This window comes from Temnothorax curvispinosus, unplaced genomic scaffold, assembly GCF_003070985.1.
Source record: "Temnothorax curvispinosus isolate PA1 unplaced genomic scaffold, ASM307098v1 QBEX01010747.1, whole genome shotgun sequence".
Classification (NCBI taxonomy): Eukaryota; Metazoa; Arthropoda; class Insecta; order Hymenoptera; family Formicidae; genus Temnothorax; species Temnothorax curvispinosus.
In genome coordinates this window covers 1-22354 of record NW_020220527.1, presented here as the reverse complement: position 1 = coordinate 22354, position 22354 = coordinate 1, and the positions used below count along the sequence as shown (strand labels likewise).

Below are 22354 nucleotides of genomic sequence, written 5' to 3'. Positions count from 1 at the left end.
CGCGTCTCGCTTCGCAGCACGGCCACCTCCGCGACGAATCTGTCGCCCACTGTGAATCCCTGCAGGTCGACGAAGATCGTCGTCGTCGTTGCCGCTGTCGCCATTGCGCCAGCGCGCGTTGGAAAAAAATTAGACGTCCGTTTAAGTTGCTCGTTTCTAACAGAGTTTGAGGAACAATGGAAGGAACCTGCGAATTTATATATTCCTCGTTTCCGGGATAAAGCAATCCCACAACCATATTCTTCCGTTTCCCGGATGAGGTATCCTCACAATCGCATTTTCCGTTTCCCGGATGAGGTATCTCCACAATCGCATTTTCCGTTATATAATTTTGCGCACCACGTTGGTCAGCGGACTGTACTCGATGACGCGATCGTGAACGATGAGACAAAAGGCGGTGGTTTTCGGCGGAAAGTTTTCCTTGTATTCGAACTCGATGCGCACGTCCACGGTGGCGCTTTTTACCGATTCGTTTTGACGGGAACAATCGATCACCGCGAACGGAGCTACCCGCGCGAATTCGCGCGGGGAGAAGAGCGCGTCGTCGCGACTGTCCCCGTAGTACGCTCCTCGAAATTTTGCGTACATCTCGTACAGCACGGCGAACTTGTCGTTCTCGAAATCCACGTTCACGTCGTCGTAAGGATAGAATTCCGAGTTGAGACACAATTTCACGTTGGCGAGCACGCAATGATCGAACCTCGAGGGGTCGCCCACGAATTCGTTTCGCCGTCCGGTCTGCAGCGCGAATATGACGTATCGCGTCTTCTCCAATTGCGGCGCGGCTTTCACGGCCCATGAATGCTTTCAAGCGAATGAGTTCAAGCGCGTGTTACAAATGTAACCGTATGGGCCACTTTGCGCGGGAGTGCCCACAAGGCGGTGGCGGTGAAGATAGAGGAGATCGCGGACGCGACAGGGACGGCGGCTTCGGACGAGGCCGAGAGAAGTGCTTCAAATGCAACCAATTTGGACACTTCGCGCGCGAGTGCAAGGAGGATCAGGATCTTTGCTATCGCTGCAACGGTGTCGGTCACATCGCGAAAGATTGTCAGCAGGGGCCGGAGCTGAGCTGTTACAATTGCAACAAGACTGGTCACATGGCGCGCAGCTGCCCGGAGGGCGGCAACGATTCCGGCCGCTTCGCGATGCAGAGCTGCTATAACTGCAACAAGACGGGCCACATCGCTCGCAACTGCACCGAGGCCGGTGGCAAGACTTGCTACATTTGCGGCAAGACTGGTCACATAAGCCGCGAATGCGATCAGGACGACAGGAAGTAGGAGATAACCGGAATCCGTGCCGCTCGCTTAACGATAACGATAAGCCGTTTACCGTCATCGCGCGCGCCACTACCGGGAATGGTAGCTAGGTAGGGATGTGCGGACGTATGTCTCGTTGACGTATGTCTCGGTGCGTTTATAAATTCGCACAGGACGCCGTGGCTCCGTCGTCAACGCCGTGGTTGACGCCTGCCAAGTATCAATATCGGCGTCGCCGCCGTAGCCATTTAACGTCGCGCGTCCGTCATAAACGGATTTCTCCATCTCTCCAGGCTCCCATCTCCCGGAGGCCAGCCAGCTCTCCCCCCCCCCCCCCCCCCTCCCCCCTAAAGCCCTCCTCGCCCTTATTCCTAATCTCCTTCCCCTCTCTGCCCACCGTTGTTCTCTTCGCAAGGATTTTTTTTTTCTTAACGATGTCTTTAAGTTTTTATTGCTGTTACACATCGACACCCATATAACACGTATACATTTGCTACTACGTGTGAATGAGAGCAGGGTTCATCCTACGAGTAACACGTCTTACAATTACATTACATTACTACAACATTACATTACATCTACACGTATGTGACACACATGCACATATACACATCCATATGACACGCATACATACACCACAACCTATGTAATAATATTATAAACATTCTATTGACTTAGAGTAGAGACATGAATCCTCTGTCCCTTGACTTTCGAATCGTCTCGTACGCGCATTGTTTTCCGATGCAAGATGTATGGATTCTCGGGAAGCTCCACGCGTAGCCTCGCCGAGCAATTGGCGCGCGGCCGGCGGTTTTGCGCGGCATGAATGTACGCGCGAAACTACCTCCACGCGCATCCTTGACGGCTCTCGCATTTGTATGAATAAAGTAAATTTTACAATACGTGACTGTTTACGATTGACAAACAAGAAAAAAATGAAAAAAAAATAATAAAGAACAGGCCGCCACGTTAAAAACAACGGCGCGTCCGTTGAGAAATGAAGCATGTCTTTGACACACGGATTCACGAGCGAATCACAAGGCACGGGCTCACGTCGCACTACTTTTCGCATCCACGCATCTTGTATTCTCCGGTCCTCCCTCTCGAACTCTCTAGCCGACACTCATAAATCGACAAGTGAAGGAAAGCAAGAAAGAATAAAAAAAAAAAGCAATTCGGAAGCGGAACGCGGGAAAATAGGACAAAGAAGTATGCGAGAACACATGCCGGCCCTGAATGCATAAAAAAAAAATAATGTTTAGTAACGCTAATTTTTAATGTGTAAGGATGTAATGAGGATCTCACCCGAGCCGTTACTGTGCATCACTTTTGCGTTTCTTTCGTTTCCTTTTCTATTTTCTTTTTTTTCTTTTTATATATATACCGGACTCGTCTAGTTTTCATTATAGGTACGGACAAAAAGCGAAGTATAGTTGTAGGATTGTCAGTGTTTACAGGTTTATATGCAATTATACTCATATCCTCCGACTTCGAAGTAGGGCGAAAGAGAGAGAAGAATAATGTGCATTTTCCTGACATAAAAGGAAAGAATTACGTTGCGATTAATAACCAGTAAGATACGTCCGAAATGGTCGCTACATCTCAATATATATGTATATATACATATAAACACGGTGGTCTGTACAAGTTGACACATTTTGTACGTACACAATCATAATTGTTAATGACAAGACTATAGATTCATATTGTTCATACTGTCGCGCCGGGGACTATTGATGGACCTGCGCGACGAAAAGAGGGGAGCCCACACAGGAGGAAGTGTACCAACCTTACTATATCCTTACATGTTGCTGAAAAATACTTCGTTACTAGGTATATGTATATATATATGCGCATGTGTGTATACATATATTTATGCATATGTGCAGGAGCTGTATTTTGTACTGTAAAAAGCTAGCTTATACTCTGGTCGTTGCTGGTGACTAATTCCAATGGTACGATTCTCCTTTTGTATCTTCAACGAGAAAAATTATATTTTTCATGTATAGAGTATAATCCCGAGGTCAAATACTCTTTTTTTTTTCTTACTCATAAGTTGTAGGGGACGAAATTTTTCGTATAGATGCGATCGGTAGAAGGAAATCGACTGATTCGAGGGGGAAAAAGAAAAGGCTATTATTCCCCGTTGCATACGAAGGGGATACGACCACTTTTAAGCTCGACGCGAGTACAAAGCGAGATTTTTTCTTATATAAACGAGGGAAAGAAGAGGATACGGAGCGCGCGCGAGCGCGTACCAAGCACGACGAAATTATGTTAGCGGGAGCCGCGACTCGTCCGACCGCGCGACATTTCAATCAAGTTAAAACGCAACGTGAACAACGCAATTAGGATATAAGATGCGATTAGAATCCCGACTACATTATCTGGAGTACCCCGGAACACACGCGTTCACGCCAAGTAGCAAGCAGCGCGGACTATGCAGTTATCAATTCGGTCATCCGGACGGCGAGTCTTTGTTCAGGCCGGAAAGGCGGATCGCGCGGACTTAGCGTCCCCGAGGAGGAACGCTTCGGGATTTTCGCGACGTCCGCGCGATCCGTACACTTTGCGGACTTCCGGTGTGGTTCTACCAGCAGCGACAATTGTGTATTAACGTTCAGAAGCCAGGCGTGCCTGACTGACTGTCTCGGTGGAAGAAAGGCCCGGGGCGACGTCCGCCTTCCCGTCCCCCGGGGCGGCGGCGGCGGCGGCGCACTCCGGGAGTGTTTTTCTTAATAGTAAACCCAGGTGTCCTGCAACAATTTTATACACTTAAACACACTGTTCGGGACTTAAAAACAATACCGGATCTCATTGCGTAGTTTCGGTGTGCTAGTGCTCACGACGAGACTTGGAGAGGATCAAACAAATTGTACTTCGCTATATTGGAACCTTCGCGGACCTCTGGCGCTACCAATGCGCGGACACACGTCGGACCAAGTATTCCGGACCGCGCGAAGTGTCTGGGACGGATGTGTCCGAAGGCTCGGGGTATTATCCTTCGTGTACTTTGAGGACTAGTCTCGATTGGACTCGACTTAGGAACTCGGGTTCTTCGACGGATTTGATGCATCCTTCGTTTCGAGGGTATCTTGTACCTTTCTACCTCGGGGATATCTTTCACTGATACTAGAGAGAAGCGAAGGATGGATCGGGTCACATTCAAAGTTGGGAGTCCCGATACCTCGGACGCGTCGTCAGACTTTTCTCAAACGTCTCTTTTATACCGTCTGGCTGGGAATGACTTGAATACACATCACACACGCGAGAGCAACATAGTCTGGATAGATGCAACCGATTCCCTCCGCGACACGGTCTCCGCGGTTTTGTTGGCGGCGGCAGAGGTCCAGACGAGCATACGAATAATTATTATAAAGAATATATAAAAAAAAAAAACGAGTGCGATTAGGGCACCTGCGCTTTTGTCTCTGCTACAAGACTTACGTACGAATATTGTAAAGAATACGACTGTTACAGTATATGAATCTAATTCGACCGGCATGCGCACGCCGGGTCCACGGCTCGACTTATATATTAAACTAATCTATAAATACTAAAAAAAATGAAGAAGAAGAAGAACCGAGAGAGAGAGAGAGAGTGAGAGAGAGAAAAAAGAAGAAGACGAGGATGAAGAGGAAAGAAGAGAAAAAAAATAAGCTACAAAGTAATAAAAGGATTATGGAGTATTCGAAGTTATGTTTTTAAACTGAATTTTTGAAATAGAATGTGTACGGAGAGGCAAAAGGAATGGTCTTCTCTTTTCCTTTCGTTTGCCTTCCTGAACCGTATGACGTTCCTTATTCCTCTCTTCAACAGAGATCCTTCTACTTTTAAGGAATTGATTCTGAGAATCAATTTGTGGTTTCGCAACGTATTGTCAGGAGTAGGTCTCGAATATCTGTTCATGGTGAAAACGTATTCTAAAAATTCTTCGTAATATACATATATCGAGTGACATGACCGGAAACCGATTTAAAGCTGAGCTATCCCTAAGCTGTGGAGCATCTCGCTAGAGGCATTCAGGGACAAGGGATATTAACTGGATCCTGAGTCAACACGGTAACGCTTTTCCTTCTAGAATTTCTCAGGCTCTTTCCAAACGTGCCGAACCATCCAATTAATTTACGCTTTGTGATTCTAGCGAGGACGCGTTATGCCCGCGTGTACACGCATGGATCGCCGCCCGTCGATGAGAATTACGTAATTGCACCAGCGCACGCGTGCTCCGGGCTGTGGATCCACACGCAATCTGCTGCGTGTCGATATCGCAAATGCGTAAATGGACTCGTCGGGGATTGATTAACTGATTAATAATCGGCAGTCGCCTTGGTATGTTTTATATATCTCGTGAATCTCTCGCAGAGAATTTCTAGAGGAGAAAGTCTCCAATTAAATTAACGCGCTGTTACACAAGAATTTGCTCCGCAATGCGATTCTAAATTGTTTAATCAGCAACGGTACGCAATGCCGCGGACTGAATTATAAATTCTTGCGATTTCCGAACGAAATTCTATCTACGGTATAGTCTCGCACGAGTTTTCACCGCGTGGAAACGGAGTAGGTGAATCGCCGTGACTTTTTGCTTCGATAAACTTCAACGCTAAACTTGGCTAAACGTTTCTTCGCGGTTCTGTCGTTTGCCATTTTCTAACTACGCATTATATATTTTTATCTATGTGCGGCCGTTATCGCCGAGCGACTTGGATGACGCTTTATGAATGAGCGGCTATGGAGAAAATAGGTGAATGGATGATCGAGCGGACCCATGGTATACCCCTAGAGGAAATATATAAATAACCCCGTGGCGTCGACGCGTGAACGCTGACATCCACGTGTCTCGATAAAGCGAGCCTGTCAGGTAGGCGGCGAGGAAAATCTTTTATCAACGCTGGAGAGGGAGAGAAAGAGAGGGTCGGCTGGCCTCTAGCGCTGGCATGGACGAGCGGAACGTCGAAACGAGTTAAAAACCAGAACCGCGGAACGCGCATCCGGTTGTCGCGTGATCTCGCCCGCCCGCGCCCCGTGGTGGAATCATCATCGTCGTCGTCGTCGCCGTCATCGTCGCGCCGCCGTCGCGTCTGTCAAAATCGGCTCGGAGTAACTCTCGCGGCGACGGTCAGTGACGGTGGCTCTCCGCACCGCACAGGTAGAATCAGGTAGAATGTGAAGAGCCAATAGGACCAGGAGGTGGAGTCGCACGCGTCGTCGAAGACACGAGGCGTCGGAGGTCGGAGGTCGAAGGTGAAAGAAGAGAAAAAAGCTCGGCCGATCGACCAAAGGATGCGTTCGCGTACGGGTCACGCAACCACGGCGACCGGCGTCCATTCGTTTCACTCGCGATAACGGCGAGGTGAAGGAGGTGGTGTAGAGGGTGACGAGAGAGGAGGAAGCGGGAGCGGCACGAGGAGTAGCAACGCCGGAGGGGAGACCAGCTGCGTCTTCGTCGTCGTTGTCGTTCTCGTCATCGTCATCGTCATCGTCGACGTCGTCGTCATCGTGCAGGCAGCAATGGCCGCCCCCGTCGACGGGCTCGAGGAGCTCAGGACCGAGATCGAGCGTCTGTCGCGCGAGCTCGACTTGGCCTCCACCGAGAAGATACAGTCGGCGCAGTACGGGCTCGCGCTGCTCGAGGAGAAGTCGGCCCTGCAGCAGCGGTGCAACGACCTGGAAACGCTCTACGAGAACACGAAGCACGAGCTGGAGATCACGCAGGAGGTTAGTGCGAGGAGTCCGGGAACCCTTTGGGGCGCCGACCGCGTGTCGCTCGACACGCCCGTGAAAGGGAGAGCAAATTTATTCCACTCTTGCGACAGTTTGATCGGCAGCGGCGATTAATGTGTAACGATAGAAATGACGCGTGGGTGAATTTTTAATTCCTGTACGGTAAACAGTTTAATACGGAGCGTATGCGGCAAGAAATACCGATTCTCTTTCTTGGAGTAGAACAGGTAGGAGGACAGGGTAGAGTCAACCGTAACAATTTGACTGCAAGAGGAATGTAGAGTGACTCATTCAGTGCGCCTGCATTGGCCAATCCATGTACAGATATCTATATTTAGTTACCTGATCTGGAATGCTGTTTTTGGAAAAAAATATGTTTACGCGTTATTGGATATGTTATTATTTATAATTCAAAGAAAGCAAATTCTTTTCTCCAGAAAGTCTTGAAACTCTTATCAGTCTTATCACTCGTGTGCGTCACGTAAATGCAGTTCTACTTAAAGATGTATATTTCTTCCCGAATAAATTGAATATTTTTTCGTTACTTTAGGCGCTAGCAAAGTTCCAGACAACCACGAAAATAACAGCGAAGAGCGGCATCGAGCAGGAAGAGAGTCTTCTTAACGAGAGTGCTGCTCGGGAAACGTCTTTACAATCGCAGATCATCGAATTAGAAAATGAAACGAAACAGGTTTGTGTACAGTTGGTCGCGATTATCGACTCGTGCAAAACGGAAGTGCGATTTGACGTGTTACAAATTGTTTACAGTTGCGACATGAGTTGGAACGGGTGGAGGCGGAGCGTGATCACGCGCTGCAGGAGCGCGAGGAGGTCGGGAAGGATCATCAGCAGACGGAGATGGAGCGCAAGTCGTTACGTGCCGAATTACGAGAGTGCAGGAACCGCGAGACTCGCCTGCTCCAGGATTACTCCGAGCTGGAGGACGAGAATATCTCATTGCAGAAGCAGGTGTCCGGTTTGCGGTCCAGTCAGGTGGAGTTCGAGGGTGCCAAACACGAGATTCGACGGTTGACTGAGGAGGTCGAGTTGCTGAACAGTCAAGTGGAGGAGCTGACGAACCTGAAGAAAATAGCGGAGAAGCAGATGGAGGAGGCGTTGGAGTCGCTGCAGGCCGAGCGCGAGGCCAAGTACGCTTTGAAGAAGGAACTGGATCAGAGGATTAATAGCGAGTCGATCTACAATCTCAGCAATCTGGCGCTCTCCATCCGCGGCATCACCGAGGATCAGACGATATGCAGCGACGGCGAGGACGATTCGCCGGCGCTGCGTAGAATCGAGGCGGACTTGAAGACGCAGGAACCAGGCACGTCCGCGACCGACAAACAGGTTGACTTGTTCTCCGAGATACATCTGAACGAATTGAAGAAACTGGAGAAGCAGCTGGAGCTCGCGGAGACCGAGAAGGCGCATCTGACGCAAAATCTGCGCGAGTCGCAGTACGCGGTCGAGAAGAGCCAGGCGGAATTGCAATCGTTCGTTGCGCGAATAGTGCAGCTGGCAGCGCATGTGCAATCGCTACATCATCTTCACTCGAAATTGCCTGATAAGCAGAGCGAAGAGACGACGTTAGATAAACTCAATCAGGTACGCGTATATGGCTTTTTTTTCCAATTAAAATAGACAAAAAAAATAAAATGTTTCGTGTTACTTTGTTATAAAATATTATGCTAATGACGCTACTGTTTTTTTACAGGCCGTTGTGCAATATCATCAGTGGAGCACCATGTCTGCTCGCGAGATTAATCAGTTGCAGAAAGATCTGTCTGAATTGGAGAACGGTTTAACCGTGTCCGACTCCACGCAGCAGCTGAGAACGGAGCTGACGAATCTGAGGAATAAGGTATACATTTATTCATATATTACTTACGATTTCTTGAGATGTACTCACAACGGCGTTATTGCAAAACTCGCGACGAAGAGCGAAGGTGTAAGTTAAAAAAATAGACTGTTATAAGATGTAGAGAAAAATGAGAGAGAAATAACAAGAGTTTGCTAGTGGCAAGAGTATAAGTGTATGCGATACTGGCGCAATTGTCGCGCAAAAACGATAGACTTTGAACAGAAATTGTGGCGTTTCAGATACCCGAGTCAGAGAAGAGCCTTCGAGAAAAGGTTGGGTTACGTGTGGTCCCTTTGACGTATTTACCAGATATTTTAATAACAATTTGTCTTGTTGGCTCCTCTAATGATGATCCGTACAGTGGTACTCGCTTCTCAGTGTCCTAACAACATCCACACATCGCTTCCTGTCTATGATGATACTTCTTCATATATTTAACCGTACATGTTTTCGAAGCTACTGACGAATTCACTCCATTAAATGTAGATCCACGTGTGATGATAGTCTTACTCCTCTGAGCGCCGTAGAAATAAATTATTTGTGTTTTCACACATGGATCCTAGCATCAAACGCATTTGAACGAAATATCACTATCGAGTGCTCGAAAGAGACGACGTACGGATCGTAATATATGCTATGCAACGTGGCTTTTAAGACAGAATGCGCTTAGGAACGAGAAGTCAAAATCGACCACTTTCTTTCTACCTAAATTTCGTGCGTATCTAACGTCAGCATGTCGAACGGAACTCGCCGAGCCTGTTTTGCACGATGCTCGAAGAAAGAGATCATCTACAACCTGTGATATTTCTCATAAAATCTCCATGCTGCACTCGCAAAACTACGAAAACCTAAAACTACTATCCAATTATTTAATACATACTATACAAACTGATCTCATGAACGAACTTCCGATAAACACGCAGCAATCAGGCAAAACGTACCTAACGCATTTATTGCGACCTGGTATCGCGTTTTCGTTCGCACGCTTGACATCTCCCTCCTTCGTTTCAGCTCCTGGACACGGAACAGAGGAGCATGCAACTCGAGTCGGACGTGTCCACTCTGTCGAAACTCACCGCGGAAGCGGGCGGTTTTCTCGATTCTGCTCAGAACGACCTGCAGAATCTTTCCGACGAGCTCGCGCAGCTCTATCATCACGTGTGCACCGTTAACGGCGAGACGCCCTCGAGAGTGGTGCTGGACCACGAGAAGTCGGAGATCGTGCCCGAGAAGGAGGAGGAGGACGGCAAGATGGACTGGTGCCGAACTCTGTTCAAGACCGACATCAAGATTAAGGATCTGGAGAGTCTCAGCAAAGCGAAAGAAATTGCGAAGCACATAGAGACCGCGATGGACCAAATAAAGCATCTTAGAAGCTCCGTAGAACACACGATCGAATTGTCTAAAGTCAAAGGAATGCAGTCCAATATTTGCAACGTTTGCGAGGGTAAGTACATGCCTATGAAAGAACTTGTTTTTATTTTACAATATAGACGTAATATAGAATTTCGTTGATAAATAATTTTTAATTTTTTCAGCTTCTGTCAATGAGAACAAGGCGGACGTAACGGACCTTCAAGAACAAGTTATCAGATTAAAGGCCTTGCTGTCCGCTAAGCGAGAACAGATCGCCACATTGAGAACGGTGCTTAAATCAAACAAAAACACGGCGGAGGTGGCGTTAACGAATCTGAAGAGCAAATACGAGAACGAGAAGAGCATCGTTAACGAGACGATGCTCAAGCTGAGGAATGAGCTCAGAATGTTGAAGGAAAACGCCGCGACTTTCTCGAGTGAGTATTTAATTTCTGTAGCTCTTTTCGCCTTTCCTACGCGATTAGACGTCTTTAATTTAATAGAAAAACTATTAAAGAAAAAAGAAATTAAGACGTAATTATATTAATTTTGTTGCCCTATGAATCTTACTAAACTTACCCATTTTTCAAGATAATTTTACAAAACCTGCAATTTGTGATATTCAATAATGTAACTCTTTTTTTCTATTTTGTCCTACTAACACTTTTACCTACTAACGTCAATTAAAAATTGGGTCTTATCAGTCGTAATGAACGTGCTGCTGTTAATACTATGGGGTACCGCGGTTGACTTTTCAAACTCTCTGATTCTGTGCCATAACTATTGTGTTGCATAAAAATTATCAAGCGTATACTGCCATGTAACATTCCTCTCCTAAGTGTGACTAGTCAAGCATTATCGCGCGCTTGTTTCGGAACGCGATGCAGTATCTACGATGTACCTGGTTTTTGGTTGACGCATTTTTCTTTTCTGCCATAACTTTTTATACGTATATGTAAGGGTGCCTCTCGTTCCTTCGTGGAGTCTAGTTTCGGCTTCATCTCCCGCGGGTTACTTCCGGTATGCTTCCAATTCCAGTATCCCTCCATCCTCCATCCCACTCGCTTATCTCTACATCGTGTTAAACCCTGCTAACCATGCGCTGTCCAGGTCTGCGTGCAATGTTCGCTGCACGCTGCGAAGAGTACGTGACGCAAGTGGACGAGCTTCAGCGGCAGCTCACCGTGGCGGAAGACGACCGGAAGACGCTGAATCAGCTGCTGCGCCTGGCGGTGCAGCAGAAGCTCGGTCTCACCATGAAGCTGGAGGAGCTCGAGGTCGACCGGGAGCTGCGCAACACCAGGCGACACGCCGCCGGCGCGAACGGGCGCGGTAGGCCGCGGCTGTCGCAACAGACGAACCGTCCCCACTTAGGCAGAGATTTCTTCTAGAAAATGATGAAGATGTGGAGTAAAATATTCTGAGAGAAGCGAGGATTTTGAGAACCTTTTCGAATTTTTCTACTGCTCGTCGCCAGGCCTCGCGTTTCGCGGGTCTGGAGGACTCTAATGAGTATACAATTGACTTCTTCGTTAGAGAGAGAACGTCCGCAGTCTCGTTATCCGTAATAATCGTTTCGTCGCGTCGAAATTTCCGCGACGCGGTATTTTTACAAAGGGATGGACGGATACGCGTGAATGCTTGAGAAAATGAAAAAAAAAAAACGGAAAAGAAGGGAAAAAAGAGAAAGGAACGATGACGCCGTCCTCATTGATACGGGGGAGAATCGCGCTCGGTGAACGGGGGAGTAAGGGCTGCGTTTTGAAGGGCTTCGAAATGTTCAGTTTTTCACACACCCCATGGATTTTGCTCCATATCATAGAGTCTCTTCGGGGAGCCTCTGCCTTGTGTTACCACTATTGTTAGTAGAGGAATTTAGGATACAAACGCGAGTGTAGGATACAACACTTTCGTTGACGGCGCCTCCGCTGTTTCGCGGAGTTCGCTACGCGCGTGTTTCAACGCGAAATTATACGTTCCGCGACGATGCGCGTATAGCCGTGTCAAACTGTTAAGTGCATTAAATCAGCGCGAGCGTTCCATCGAATATATTCTCGGTCGTTTTTATTGTACGGAGGAAACGCGCTCTACGTTTCATTGACGGATCGATTCGTCGAGCTCTATTACCGCTTTAGCACGCTTATTTATTAACGCTTTACGTATTCTAAACGATTCAAGGGATATTCCGTTGATGGTCCGTAATGTAGTATAATATAATCGTCTCCGGAACGTTTCGTCGGACAAAAAAGCTTACGTTGAAAAGGGAGAACGCACGGCGGTAAAAGAACGTATATACCGTTTGCAGGTAGTGAAAGACGGAGGAATTTTACATCACGTAAACCATAGAGACAATATTTAAGTATCGCGCGTGGACCGGTAGCATTTATAATCAAAGTAGTGAGATGGAATGTCGTAGGCAAGTAGACTTGAAAAATTTTAAACGGTAGCCGAGTAAAATAGTCACGATATAGGGACCCATCTTCCAAGTAGTACCACCTCAGGTCACCCGCCATCCGGATGCATCAATTAGTCCACCCATATGCTCACTTATTTTATTTTAAAGATTTCTTTTTACCCGTGAGAAACCGTTTTTCGATCCCAAACGCAGGAATATTTTAATACGCTGAAAAATGGAACGACTCGTACTTTGTATCTCGAAGAGAATACAGTATTATAGAGGATTATATACGAGATACTAAGATATGAAGAATGCTATTTATTTCGATGTTGGAAAAAGGAATTTTATAATTCTAGGCAGCATATCTTCCTCTTCGAGCCGCGGAGTCGGTTGTTCCAGTTCTCACGGTATCCAACGCTTATATTTCTCATCATCGGAGATCGGTACACGTTTTCTCGTTGTTAACTGTGAAACTCGCAACGCGCGATATCATGTTCTTTCGCGATTTTGTTGTAGAAACGGCCTAAACGGGCTCTAGATCATTTTTACGTTGACTTCTTGGCAGCTTGTTGAAACCTACACACCTATTGTTCATTAGAAGTTAACTATTATATTGAATTACTGTATTAGCTGCAGCTATTCGATGCAGGTTTTTTATCACCTTGTTAAGTTATGTTTATTTATATTTTTATGTATATGTTTTCTATTGTGGCAAAACGCTTCGCAAGGCAATTTCTAACACTTGACGCATAATCGTCGCTGATCTCGTTCGACGGGATTAGCGAAAAGGTTCTTTGGTTTAACAAAGGGGCGCGCGGCAAGAGCTCTAATTACGGTTTTATTGATTACCGCTATCTTGTACTACTTTTGTAGGAGTGTAATTATCGTGATAAGTGTACTCACAATTAGTGCATCTCGCAGGATGCTCTTTTACTCTGATGTTCTGCAGATACGTCGCGCATCACGCACATATATATTTCTCTAGTGATATATAATAACTTATAGATTGTGCAAAATAAATCATTCCAAATAAAATGATCATGTAACTGTTCAAAGTTTCGAGGAAGTATTAATCGTGTTAGTATTTTATGAATATTGTTATCATTATTATCATGCTGTGATGTGCGCGCGATTAAAAAAAAAACGTAATAGAGCGTCCTGCAAATAAATTTTTATATGTATACAACATAAATGATCATGGATTGTGTTAATCAAATTTGTTATCGCGGCTATTGCTATTGTCTTTATTATCATTGCTATTATTATCGATATTATTGCAATTGTATATTTATTATTGTAACTATTGCCTGTATATCGGCTTCGTCGCGGTAAGACAAATACCTAAAGAGAATTTATCGATCGTTCATCGACTATCAATCGATTGGTCAGTTGTCGCTATTATATTATATCTATATTTTGTAATTATTGCGTCACCTGTGTCTACGACGCGCGTCGCGAACGGAGGCATATATTTCCCGTTTTATACAATTCAACGTCGATCATATTCTGTCCGTATTCGGAATAAAGCATTTTTCTCAGATTTTTATATTTATTTGCGATTTATTTTTCCTCGTGTTTCATACGTATCAAGATCTTTTATGTTCGAATGATAACACGCGGTGTAATATTACTAATTTACTTTATTAAGAGTCACCTGCACTAACTTGTAACGCAATAACTCGATTAACGGACCTCTTTCTAGATTTTAAAGCTAATTATGCCTAGATGAGAGGAGAAGGAACACTCGTTCAATCACACTCTGATCTACGTTGGTGCAATCGGCTCTGAATAGCTATAATTTTACTTGTCGATTCTAATCCCAAGTATTAAATCTTCGGGAGTAGAAAAGAAGGAATTCCGACGAGATTCGTACGCATCACTTAGGCGCTAGACACAGGTCGGGCTAATTTGTGTCCAAAAACCGAGCCAGTCTCAGAACCACCGTCCCTTCCCTTCTCGCCTCGCGCCACCGTCGGGAACGAGCCGGGCAAAAAAAAAAGGAATGATCCTTCCGTTTCTCGAGAAGCTGTCCTCACTATTTTTCACGAGAAATTTCGTCCTCGACTCTACCTAGCCGTCCGCGCTGCTCCACGCGACTGGAGAGACATTCGCGTCAGAGATATATATCGGAACGTATAAATCTGTATATTGTAAAGATCATTGTAATTCGGCGATTGTGCATAATTATCGACTTACTTAATAGCTACGTTATATTAAACGATTCGATAAGATCTTTAGAGGCAGTAAAATCGTTCCAGCGATAAGATCTGTGCAGTTTCTTATATTACAGTTGAAACTTTTCTGCTTATCTCTGTCATTGATGTTCGAAAAGATCACGATAATAAGGCACAATTTCCGAAGTCGTTAAAAAATTGACGAATGTCCAGTCGTGGAAGCGCACACCTTCGATAACATTTGCCAAAAATAATTCTGTCCTTTCGAGGGACCGACACGGTCTTTCTGTACATTTACGTCCTTCACAAAGTTCCTCCACGTCGTAAATGGTTGCGCTATCTCACCGTTAATTGTCCTGAATCCTCTTTCAGAAAAGGAATCCTTGCTCTTTCATTATTCGTGTATTATAATTATCGACCGGCGTTTCAAGTTAATAATTCATACATCATAATGATTTTTCTGCCTGTCTTTCGAACATTATTTAAACCGCTTTTTTTTCTGAAAAGGATCCCGAGGAGTACGCAACCGAATTATTCGTCACGTTCGTGTTTAAGATTATTAAGCTAAAGAAAGAGAAGAAGAAACACAGAGCGAGATTGAGACAGCCGAAGTTAAGAAGGAGAGGGTACATCGTGAACAATAATATCAGGATCTGTCCGCCGAGGATTGGTAAAATAAATAGGAATCGGGACGGCGGACAGATTTGCTCAAGGCTTCCACAAAAGCTCTCATTGCGTCCCGCCCGGTGAGCTTCCCGACGGTGGTGCGTTTAGATCACGATACGTGAGACTAGACGTATAAAAAGAAAAGAGAGAGAGAGAGAGAGAGAGAAGAATGGGACTCGACTAACGAGTCCGATTAGCTGTAACGGCGTAGGCTAAGGAATTAACTGACTGTGTAATGTATGCTGGAATTATTATCTCTAGGAGAATTTCGAAGGAAGAGCTCTCGATGTAACGATGCGCGTGTAAAAACGTCTTGACAAACGTGCTGCGCTGTAACCCGGGTCCATGTTGCATTTACGCGAGATATTTTTGCAAACTTCGCCATTCGGAGATTCGTATTTCCTGGCAATAATTTTGTGAGATGCGAAACTGAACGACACTATCGTATGATATATTTTGCGGTATGCATTCCGTATCTTTTTACTGTATATAGCCAGTAAAAAGACATCATTTTTAATATATAAGATTATGCGGCACTACAAATTACTTCTTTAAATCGTGAAATACGTTTTTCGAGATTTCTAGATATTAACAAATGATTGCGGTTTGACGCGACGTTTCGATTGCGATTTTAATCATTGAGAAATCTATAAGTTTCATCAAAGGATTGTACCGATTTTTTAACTATTTTACGAGATCAATCATGGCATTAAATATTAATTGCATTCTAGTGTGGGATATGCGTGTAGCTTAACTAATTTGATATTTCGTGGGAGATAAGTTAATTGCGATTTATAATATCAATTATGCAACGTTCATGGAGACTTTTATATAATAATTCTTTAACTCAACGTGTAGATTTGGTATTGAATCATTGTATTGGCCCGAGGGGCGGATTTGGTGAATTTAAATGATAAAAAAGAAGAGAGAAAGATCTTTGTAACGAAATTTGAAGCATGGACCCAGAACATTTGTACATATTGTAAATGCACTCTCTAGCGTTACGGCATTAATATAATACATTTGTCTAAAATCGTACCAACATCGCGGAGATTAGCACGAACGATTTATACATACACATATTATATACGAACGTGTCAACGAGCGTATTATATTTTCTCCGTAGTTACAATAGAAACGTTAAACGTTAACATAGGAATGATCCCGGAACCAGAACCGACCATTGTAGCAACCTCGTGATTTTTTTTATCTATTGAGAGTTAATCGGTGCAGAGATGCCAGTCATTTTAAATTAGCTCGGAAGTAGCTGTTAAGTAGATGTTCAGTGATATTATTTGCAAAAGTATCTTTGAAAATGGAAAGGAGGCAAAAAAAGAAAAGGGAGAAAGAACAAGATGCGTATTCAAGCCACACTCGTGGTACCTGGAGCTGTCGTTATTAAACAATGGTACGCTATACGTAGTAGAGATTCTTTTTGTAACATAAAGTGAAATATAATCATTTGTAACAGGACTACAAATTCATTTTCTCTTTTTTTTCCTTTCCTTCCTCTTCTTCCTTTTCTTCGTTCTTTTTTTCATTATCGGTATATTACATTAAGACTTAATTGTTATATATTATGGAATTTATTTCGAGCACAAAATGCGAAGCTCATAAATAAAAAAATAATTAAAAACGTGTGTTACATATTTGAACGTATAATTAGCTTCCCTTTGCCGACATGTACATATAATAATTAAAGATGGAACAGGTATTATGACACACATATATATATATATATATATATATATATATATATATATATATATATAAATTATGATAAACATCTAATAGTTGCTTTCCATTTACACTCAAGTGATCTGAGTCACTCAGTTATGTGAATATTTTATACTTAGGTAAAATTTGCATTTACCTATTTATTTTAGTGATAAAGTTATCGCATAATAATTCAGGTCCATAATCTCACTTTTAATGTGAGTTTATTAGATTGATTAAAGCACACGGTCTCGATTGTGGATAAAAACTCAGTTGAATCTCACTTGCCAACATGCAAAAAGAACGTGCATTCAACTGAGTTATGACGTCACAAGTGAGAATTATCTGAGTTTTGGTGTAAGCGGAAACCAACTATTATGGTTCGTAAAATATATATTTAGAATACTTAATTATATTTGCCTCTGATATTTTTACATCTACACTCGTTTTATAGGACTAAAATTGGCCAAGCTTGTCGCACTGCAGAAGAATTCACAAAACTGTATTACGAATCTTTAGACAAGCGGAAATATGTATAAGTAACAATAATACTGTCCAACGTATTCTTTCTTGATTATATATTTTAATTTTATATGTAATCTGTCTTAGCCGATTTCAAGAATGTACATGGATAGCGCTACTCTGATATAGAACGGAAATAGGGTAACAGGCAAAGATAATATACAAAAATTCTGGACGGATCTACCACCTTCAGAACATAGTGTTCATACTCTTGATGCTCAGCCAATTACAAGTAAACGCTAATAATTGCATTCTTCTTAAATAAATAATGTTAACTTTACTTGTATTTTTTACTGTAAAAATTTATACATATTATTACATATTACATTGTATTTTAATTTTTATAACTTAAATTTTAATAATAATTTCAAATAAATTCTCACTTTAATACTTGTATGTAATGATATTCATATTTTTATTTCATATATAACATTTATCTTAATAACACGCGATACCAAAAGTTTGTTATTTAAATTTATCTTCTGTCTGTAATATGTTAATAATAGGTCCAGAGGTAGCCAACCAATTAACGTTTCTCATCAAAGTCGGTGGCCAAGTGAGATACGACGACAAGAATTCAAAACCGTTTAATTACGGCTATGAGTGATAAATGGAAAATTGTAAGCGACTGTTTTGGAGCACAAGAATTATTAGATAATAATACAACAAGTTAGTATTTTATTGTATTAAGTAGGTGTTTTAAAAGTATAATAAATCTGTTATTTTATACCATGATGTATAACTTAATTTTTATTTTCATAAATTTCTTTATTGGAATATGTATAATATATGACCCACATAGACGTATGAAATGAGATTAACAATATATGTACTTTGTACTTATTTGAAAACAAGAACGAAATAATTTAGACAAGTGTTGGATTGGATATTTTGCTATCAGAGACAAAATTAAATTGTAAAAAAATTGATAATTCTTTTCATTTTTACTTTTAATCTTTTAGATCAATGTATAAAGGCAATAATATTTAAGTTTTGTGTTGGAAAGTAATTCTCGCGCCACACCGAACGCACAAATCCTGTGTCTTCTTGAGAGCGCGGTCTAATCTTAAAGTCATGTAAATAGGACAATAAGAACCTTTATAGGCACGTGCTCGCGAGGAATAACTCTCTCTCTTACAGACAACGGAACGGGTAGTTAGGACACTGAAGTGAGCTCACCGGGGTGGCGTAATTTCAGATAAGTACACGGCGATTTTAATGTCCGTTGTTCTTAACAATCTCGTTGTGTTCATCGCAATAAATTTTGGTAAACATTTGATGGGTCATACAGATAAAATTGGTAACTTACTTTTCTTTGTCTCAATGTTTTTGACAATATAAAATTATACACTTAAAGAATCAACGAGCATTTATTAATACAAAATGTGGAAATTATAAGAATTTCACGCTGTGTTCCAAACAAAGAAAAAATATATTTTATTCAATTTACGAAAAAAACGTGGTGTCGACCACGTAGTACACGCGTGGTGTATACGCGTGATATACGCGTGGTATACGTGTGGTATACGCGTGGCTTTATCTTTACAAAAGAAATAAACTAATTCTAAATTCTAATCGCTGATCAGAGTCTTTCTCTTAACAATAACTAATTACGCTTTACAATAACCGCTCTGATGGTCGATCATTAAGGTCAAAAACAAATCGTCAGAAAGAAGTTAGCTTTCGTTTAGTGCGCAAAGAGCAAGAAAGAGGAACATCGGTCGAATCTGTAGAAGAAAAAAGATTGAAAGATATATGCCGGCACTAAAATTATTCAATTCCTTTTAACTTTTTCATACTTTTTAACTTTTTGACGCAGTATTACTCGAGTATAATATACTTTCTTTTAATTCTGATAGTGCGTTTTCGAAAATCATGGTACGAGCGAACTGATAATTTTACATTTTAATACGGTACGTATTTCTCTTCTACGATATTGCATTAAATAATTGTTAAGTTTAAATACATGTTAATTATAATTATAATTGTACTTAATTATAATTAACTATAACTTTTATGGCAATGTATCACTATGTATTATATCAATATATGTATAATTATACATATATTGAAGTACTTGAGTGTTAATAATCTTAAAAATCGTTCAATATCGTACACGTTGTAGAAGGTCTAAAGAAATCCGATAAGTATGCCACGGACCAGATTTTTTATTCACGGAATCAACGATGTGCGTTTGCCATCGAAAATGCTATGTCGCGCAAGATCGAAACGGGAAATGTATCCGAGGGGAACATTTCCCATTTCGACATTTTTTGCGCGACATAGCATTTTGAAAAAGCAAAAACTGACAATACAAACTGGCAATCATGGCAATACGTACGGTCGATTAAGGATATTCCTGGACCAGAGCACTTTGGTCCAAAAGTTTTGGACCTGGGATATCCTTGGTCGACCGTAATCTTTACTCTTCATATTTATGCCTTTTATAGAGGTAACAATTATTTCGTCCAAATATGATTTAACATATGCAAACATTTTTAGCTCTGACACATTGAAATAAAAATAAAAATAATGAAAAAATGATGCAAATATAAGCTCTGTTTGTAACAATGTTGAATTTATGAAACAGAACTTTAGAAAAAAAATTCTTTTATATTATTTCAGTTTTATATTAAACTCGTATTATCATAGCTGATAATCTATTATTATTATAATTAACAGCGATGTGTTCAATCACGTGGAATCACCGACTGGGATGTTTAAAACCGTTTCTTGCTGTAGACTCGGAAGCGCAACAAATGATTCAATGGTCGAAAGATTGTTGTACGCATTTATAACTGTGTACAGCAACTTTCGACCTTACATGTCGTTTGGAAAATCTGCCATTTCTACGGAAAGTGTACATGCACGACGCGGAACCTCGAAAAGCTGTTCCATGCTCTGGATACAATTAATGCGTAAGTATCGAAATTTATAATCGTTATACTAAATGCCAGAGAACATATTATTCGCAAAATTATCGCGAACTTGTTGCTTTTAATCATTCTTCATATGTTTTCTTTTTTTTATAAATTAATACATATTTCATTTTTATTATTTTTATTTTTGTACTTTGCTTGTATATAACTTATCTTATATGTCGAAAATTATTTTTAAAAGGCAACTTGCTCTTACTGCCATAATCGGCATTGTATAATTCTTTTAATGTACATATTTTGTAAAAAATTTCGTTTCAGCGAATGTGATATATTTCTGTAATTCTAAATACTGAGAAACAAGTCGAATTCGCTAAAACGAAATTTTTGAAGACAGCAGATAATACGAATCTAAAAGACCGCAGTATATTAGAAGAACTTTTGAGTATCGATACACAAACAGCTCATGTAATGGCTTGGATTGTTAATGAACACTAGTGCCATCCACATATTTACCGTACCAGTATTTATTAATAATTCTACAGCCGTTACAGACTAGCAATGTAGCTGGCGTTTTGCTATATTATATTGCAAATAATGTGAGGAAACAGGAAAAATTGCGAGAAGAAGCAATGTCTGTATTACCTGAGAAAACCACGCCTATTACAGAAGACATCCTGACGAATGTACCACATATTGGAAACAGTCGCATAACTTCTCGTATACATGGCTTATGTTAAAGTTAAAGCCTGTATTAAAGAATCTATGCGACTGTTTCCCATCGTCACAGTGGCATTTTAAGAACTATGCAGACGTATGTGTCCATAGGAGGATACATATTACAGACCTTAAGATTTATCAATATTTAATATCAATATTTTATTAATGCTGATATCAAAATATTTCTTGTCGAAATATTTAAAAAATTAAAAATGCATTAAAAATATATTTAATTAAAAAATCTAACAATGTCATTTTAGGTAATATAACAAATAAATTCTTTGAGTCTCAATCAATAAATTATGAATTCTTTAATGAATTTTAAATTATTTTTTGTCATATTTGATTAAATGCCATCTGCATACCATCAGTATTTCATAATTTTTAACATCAAGTATTACAAATTAAATTTCTATTAAAGTTTACTTTAAATTAAATGACAAATAAAACTTTGTGACCCCCAACTATCTGTTCATGTCATTCTCAATGATTTCTTTCTGCATGTAATTCAGTCAAACGTCATGGGTTGTCACGTGCTGCTCTTTCAATGGATTCCAAATATTTTCCGCAACCAGAGATTTCTTACATTCAGGAGTATACGTTATCCATCTCTCGGGATATATATTTATAATCCCGAGAGATGGATAACGCGTACGCCTGAATGTAAAGCAAACAACAAATAACATTCCTGCGTGTACAAGCCTTTCGGGGATGGTGATCGGTCTTGTATTGGACAAAGAATCGTTGAGATGCAACTGTTTGAAAGTTCGTCAGTTGGATTTCAACAATTCTTTGTCAGGAATAATAAGTTACAATTTTTTTTCAGGAATAATAAAGTTACAGAATCATTTTTAAATCAATTTTTCTCATTAATTTTTACGATGGTTTTCATACAAAACAACCGCGAGCACATTACCCTCCAAGTTATTTTCATATTTTTGTTACGTCCTGCGGACTCCACGATATCCCTTTTTCGCGGGAATTCTTATGCGCCTAAGATAGCCCTAATATTAGGATAAACAAGCCGAGTACGGACGGTTATCGATCGGGGTGAGGTTAGATCTCGCATTCCTTTTTTT

The 22354-nt window shown here is 41.6% G+C and overlaps 2 protein-coding genes and 1 pseudogene across 4 annotated transcripts; all 3 read left to right on the top strand.

The window, feature by feature from the left end:
- Nucleotides 1-815: 815 nt before the first annotated feature.
- Nucleotides 816-5009, top strand: LOC112460719 (CCHC-type zinc finger protein CG3800). Its single transcript, XM_025025539.1, has one exon. It carries the CDS (start codon nt 816-818, stop codon nt 1281-1283), a length of 468 nt encoding a protein of 155 aa, XP_024881307.1. The 3' UTR covers nt 1284-5009.
- Nucleotides 5010-5467: 458 nt separating this feature from the next.
- LOC112460718 (protein bicaudal D) lies at nt 5468-16916 on the top strand. 3 transcript variants are annotated; one of them, XM_025025536.1, is made up of 8 exons: nt 5468-6980; nt 7537-7677; nt 7755-8591; nt 8701-8847; nt 9087-9119; nt 9859-10294; nt 10386-10640; nt 11314-16916. In XM_025025536.1, the coding sequence occupies exons 1-8, from the start codon at nt 6774-6776 to the stop codon at nt 11592-11594; spliced, it is 2337 nt and encodes a 778-aa protein (XP_024881304.1). In that variant the 5' UTR covers nt 5468-6773; the 3' UTR covers nt 11595-16916. The 3 variants fall into 3 exon arrangements, with proteins under 3 accessions (XP_024881304.1, XP_024881306.1, XP_024881305.1); XM_025025538.1 differs by lacking the exon at nt 11314-16916 and adding an exon at nt 10908-11307; XM_025025537.1 differs by lacking the exon at nt 9087-9119 and having other exon boundaries at nt 5476-6980.
- On the top strand, nt 16797-18348 carry LOC112460720 (annotated as a pseudogene).
- The last annotated feature ends 4006 nt before the right edge of the window (nt 18349-22354 follow it).

Excerpts from the sequence above, each read along its gene's own strand:
- LOC112460719 (XM_025025539.1), top strand. The coding sequence starts at position 816 with ATGAGTTCAAGCGCGTGTTACAAATGTAACCGTATGGGCCACTTTGCG.
- LOC112460718 (XM_025025536.1), top strand. The coding sequence starts at position 6,774 with ATGGCCGCCCCCGTCGACGGGCTCGAGGAGCTCAGGACCGAGATCGAG. Across the intron at positions 7,678-7,754 it reads TAGAAAATGAAACGAAACAG|TTGCGACATGAGTTGGAACG; the intron begins GTTTGTGTACAG and ends AATTGTTTACAG. Across the intron at positions 8,592-8,700 it reads CGTTAGATAAACTCAATCAG|GCCGTTGTGCAATATCATCA; the intron begins GTACGCGTATAT and ends GTTTTTTTACAG.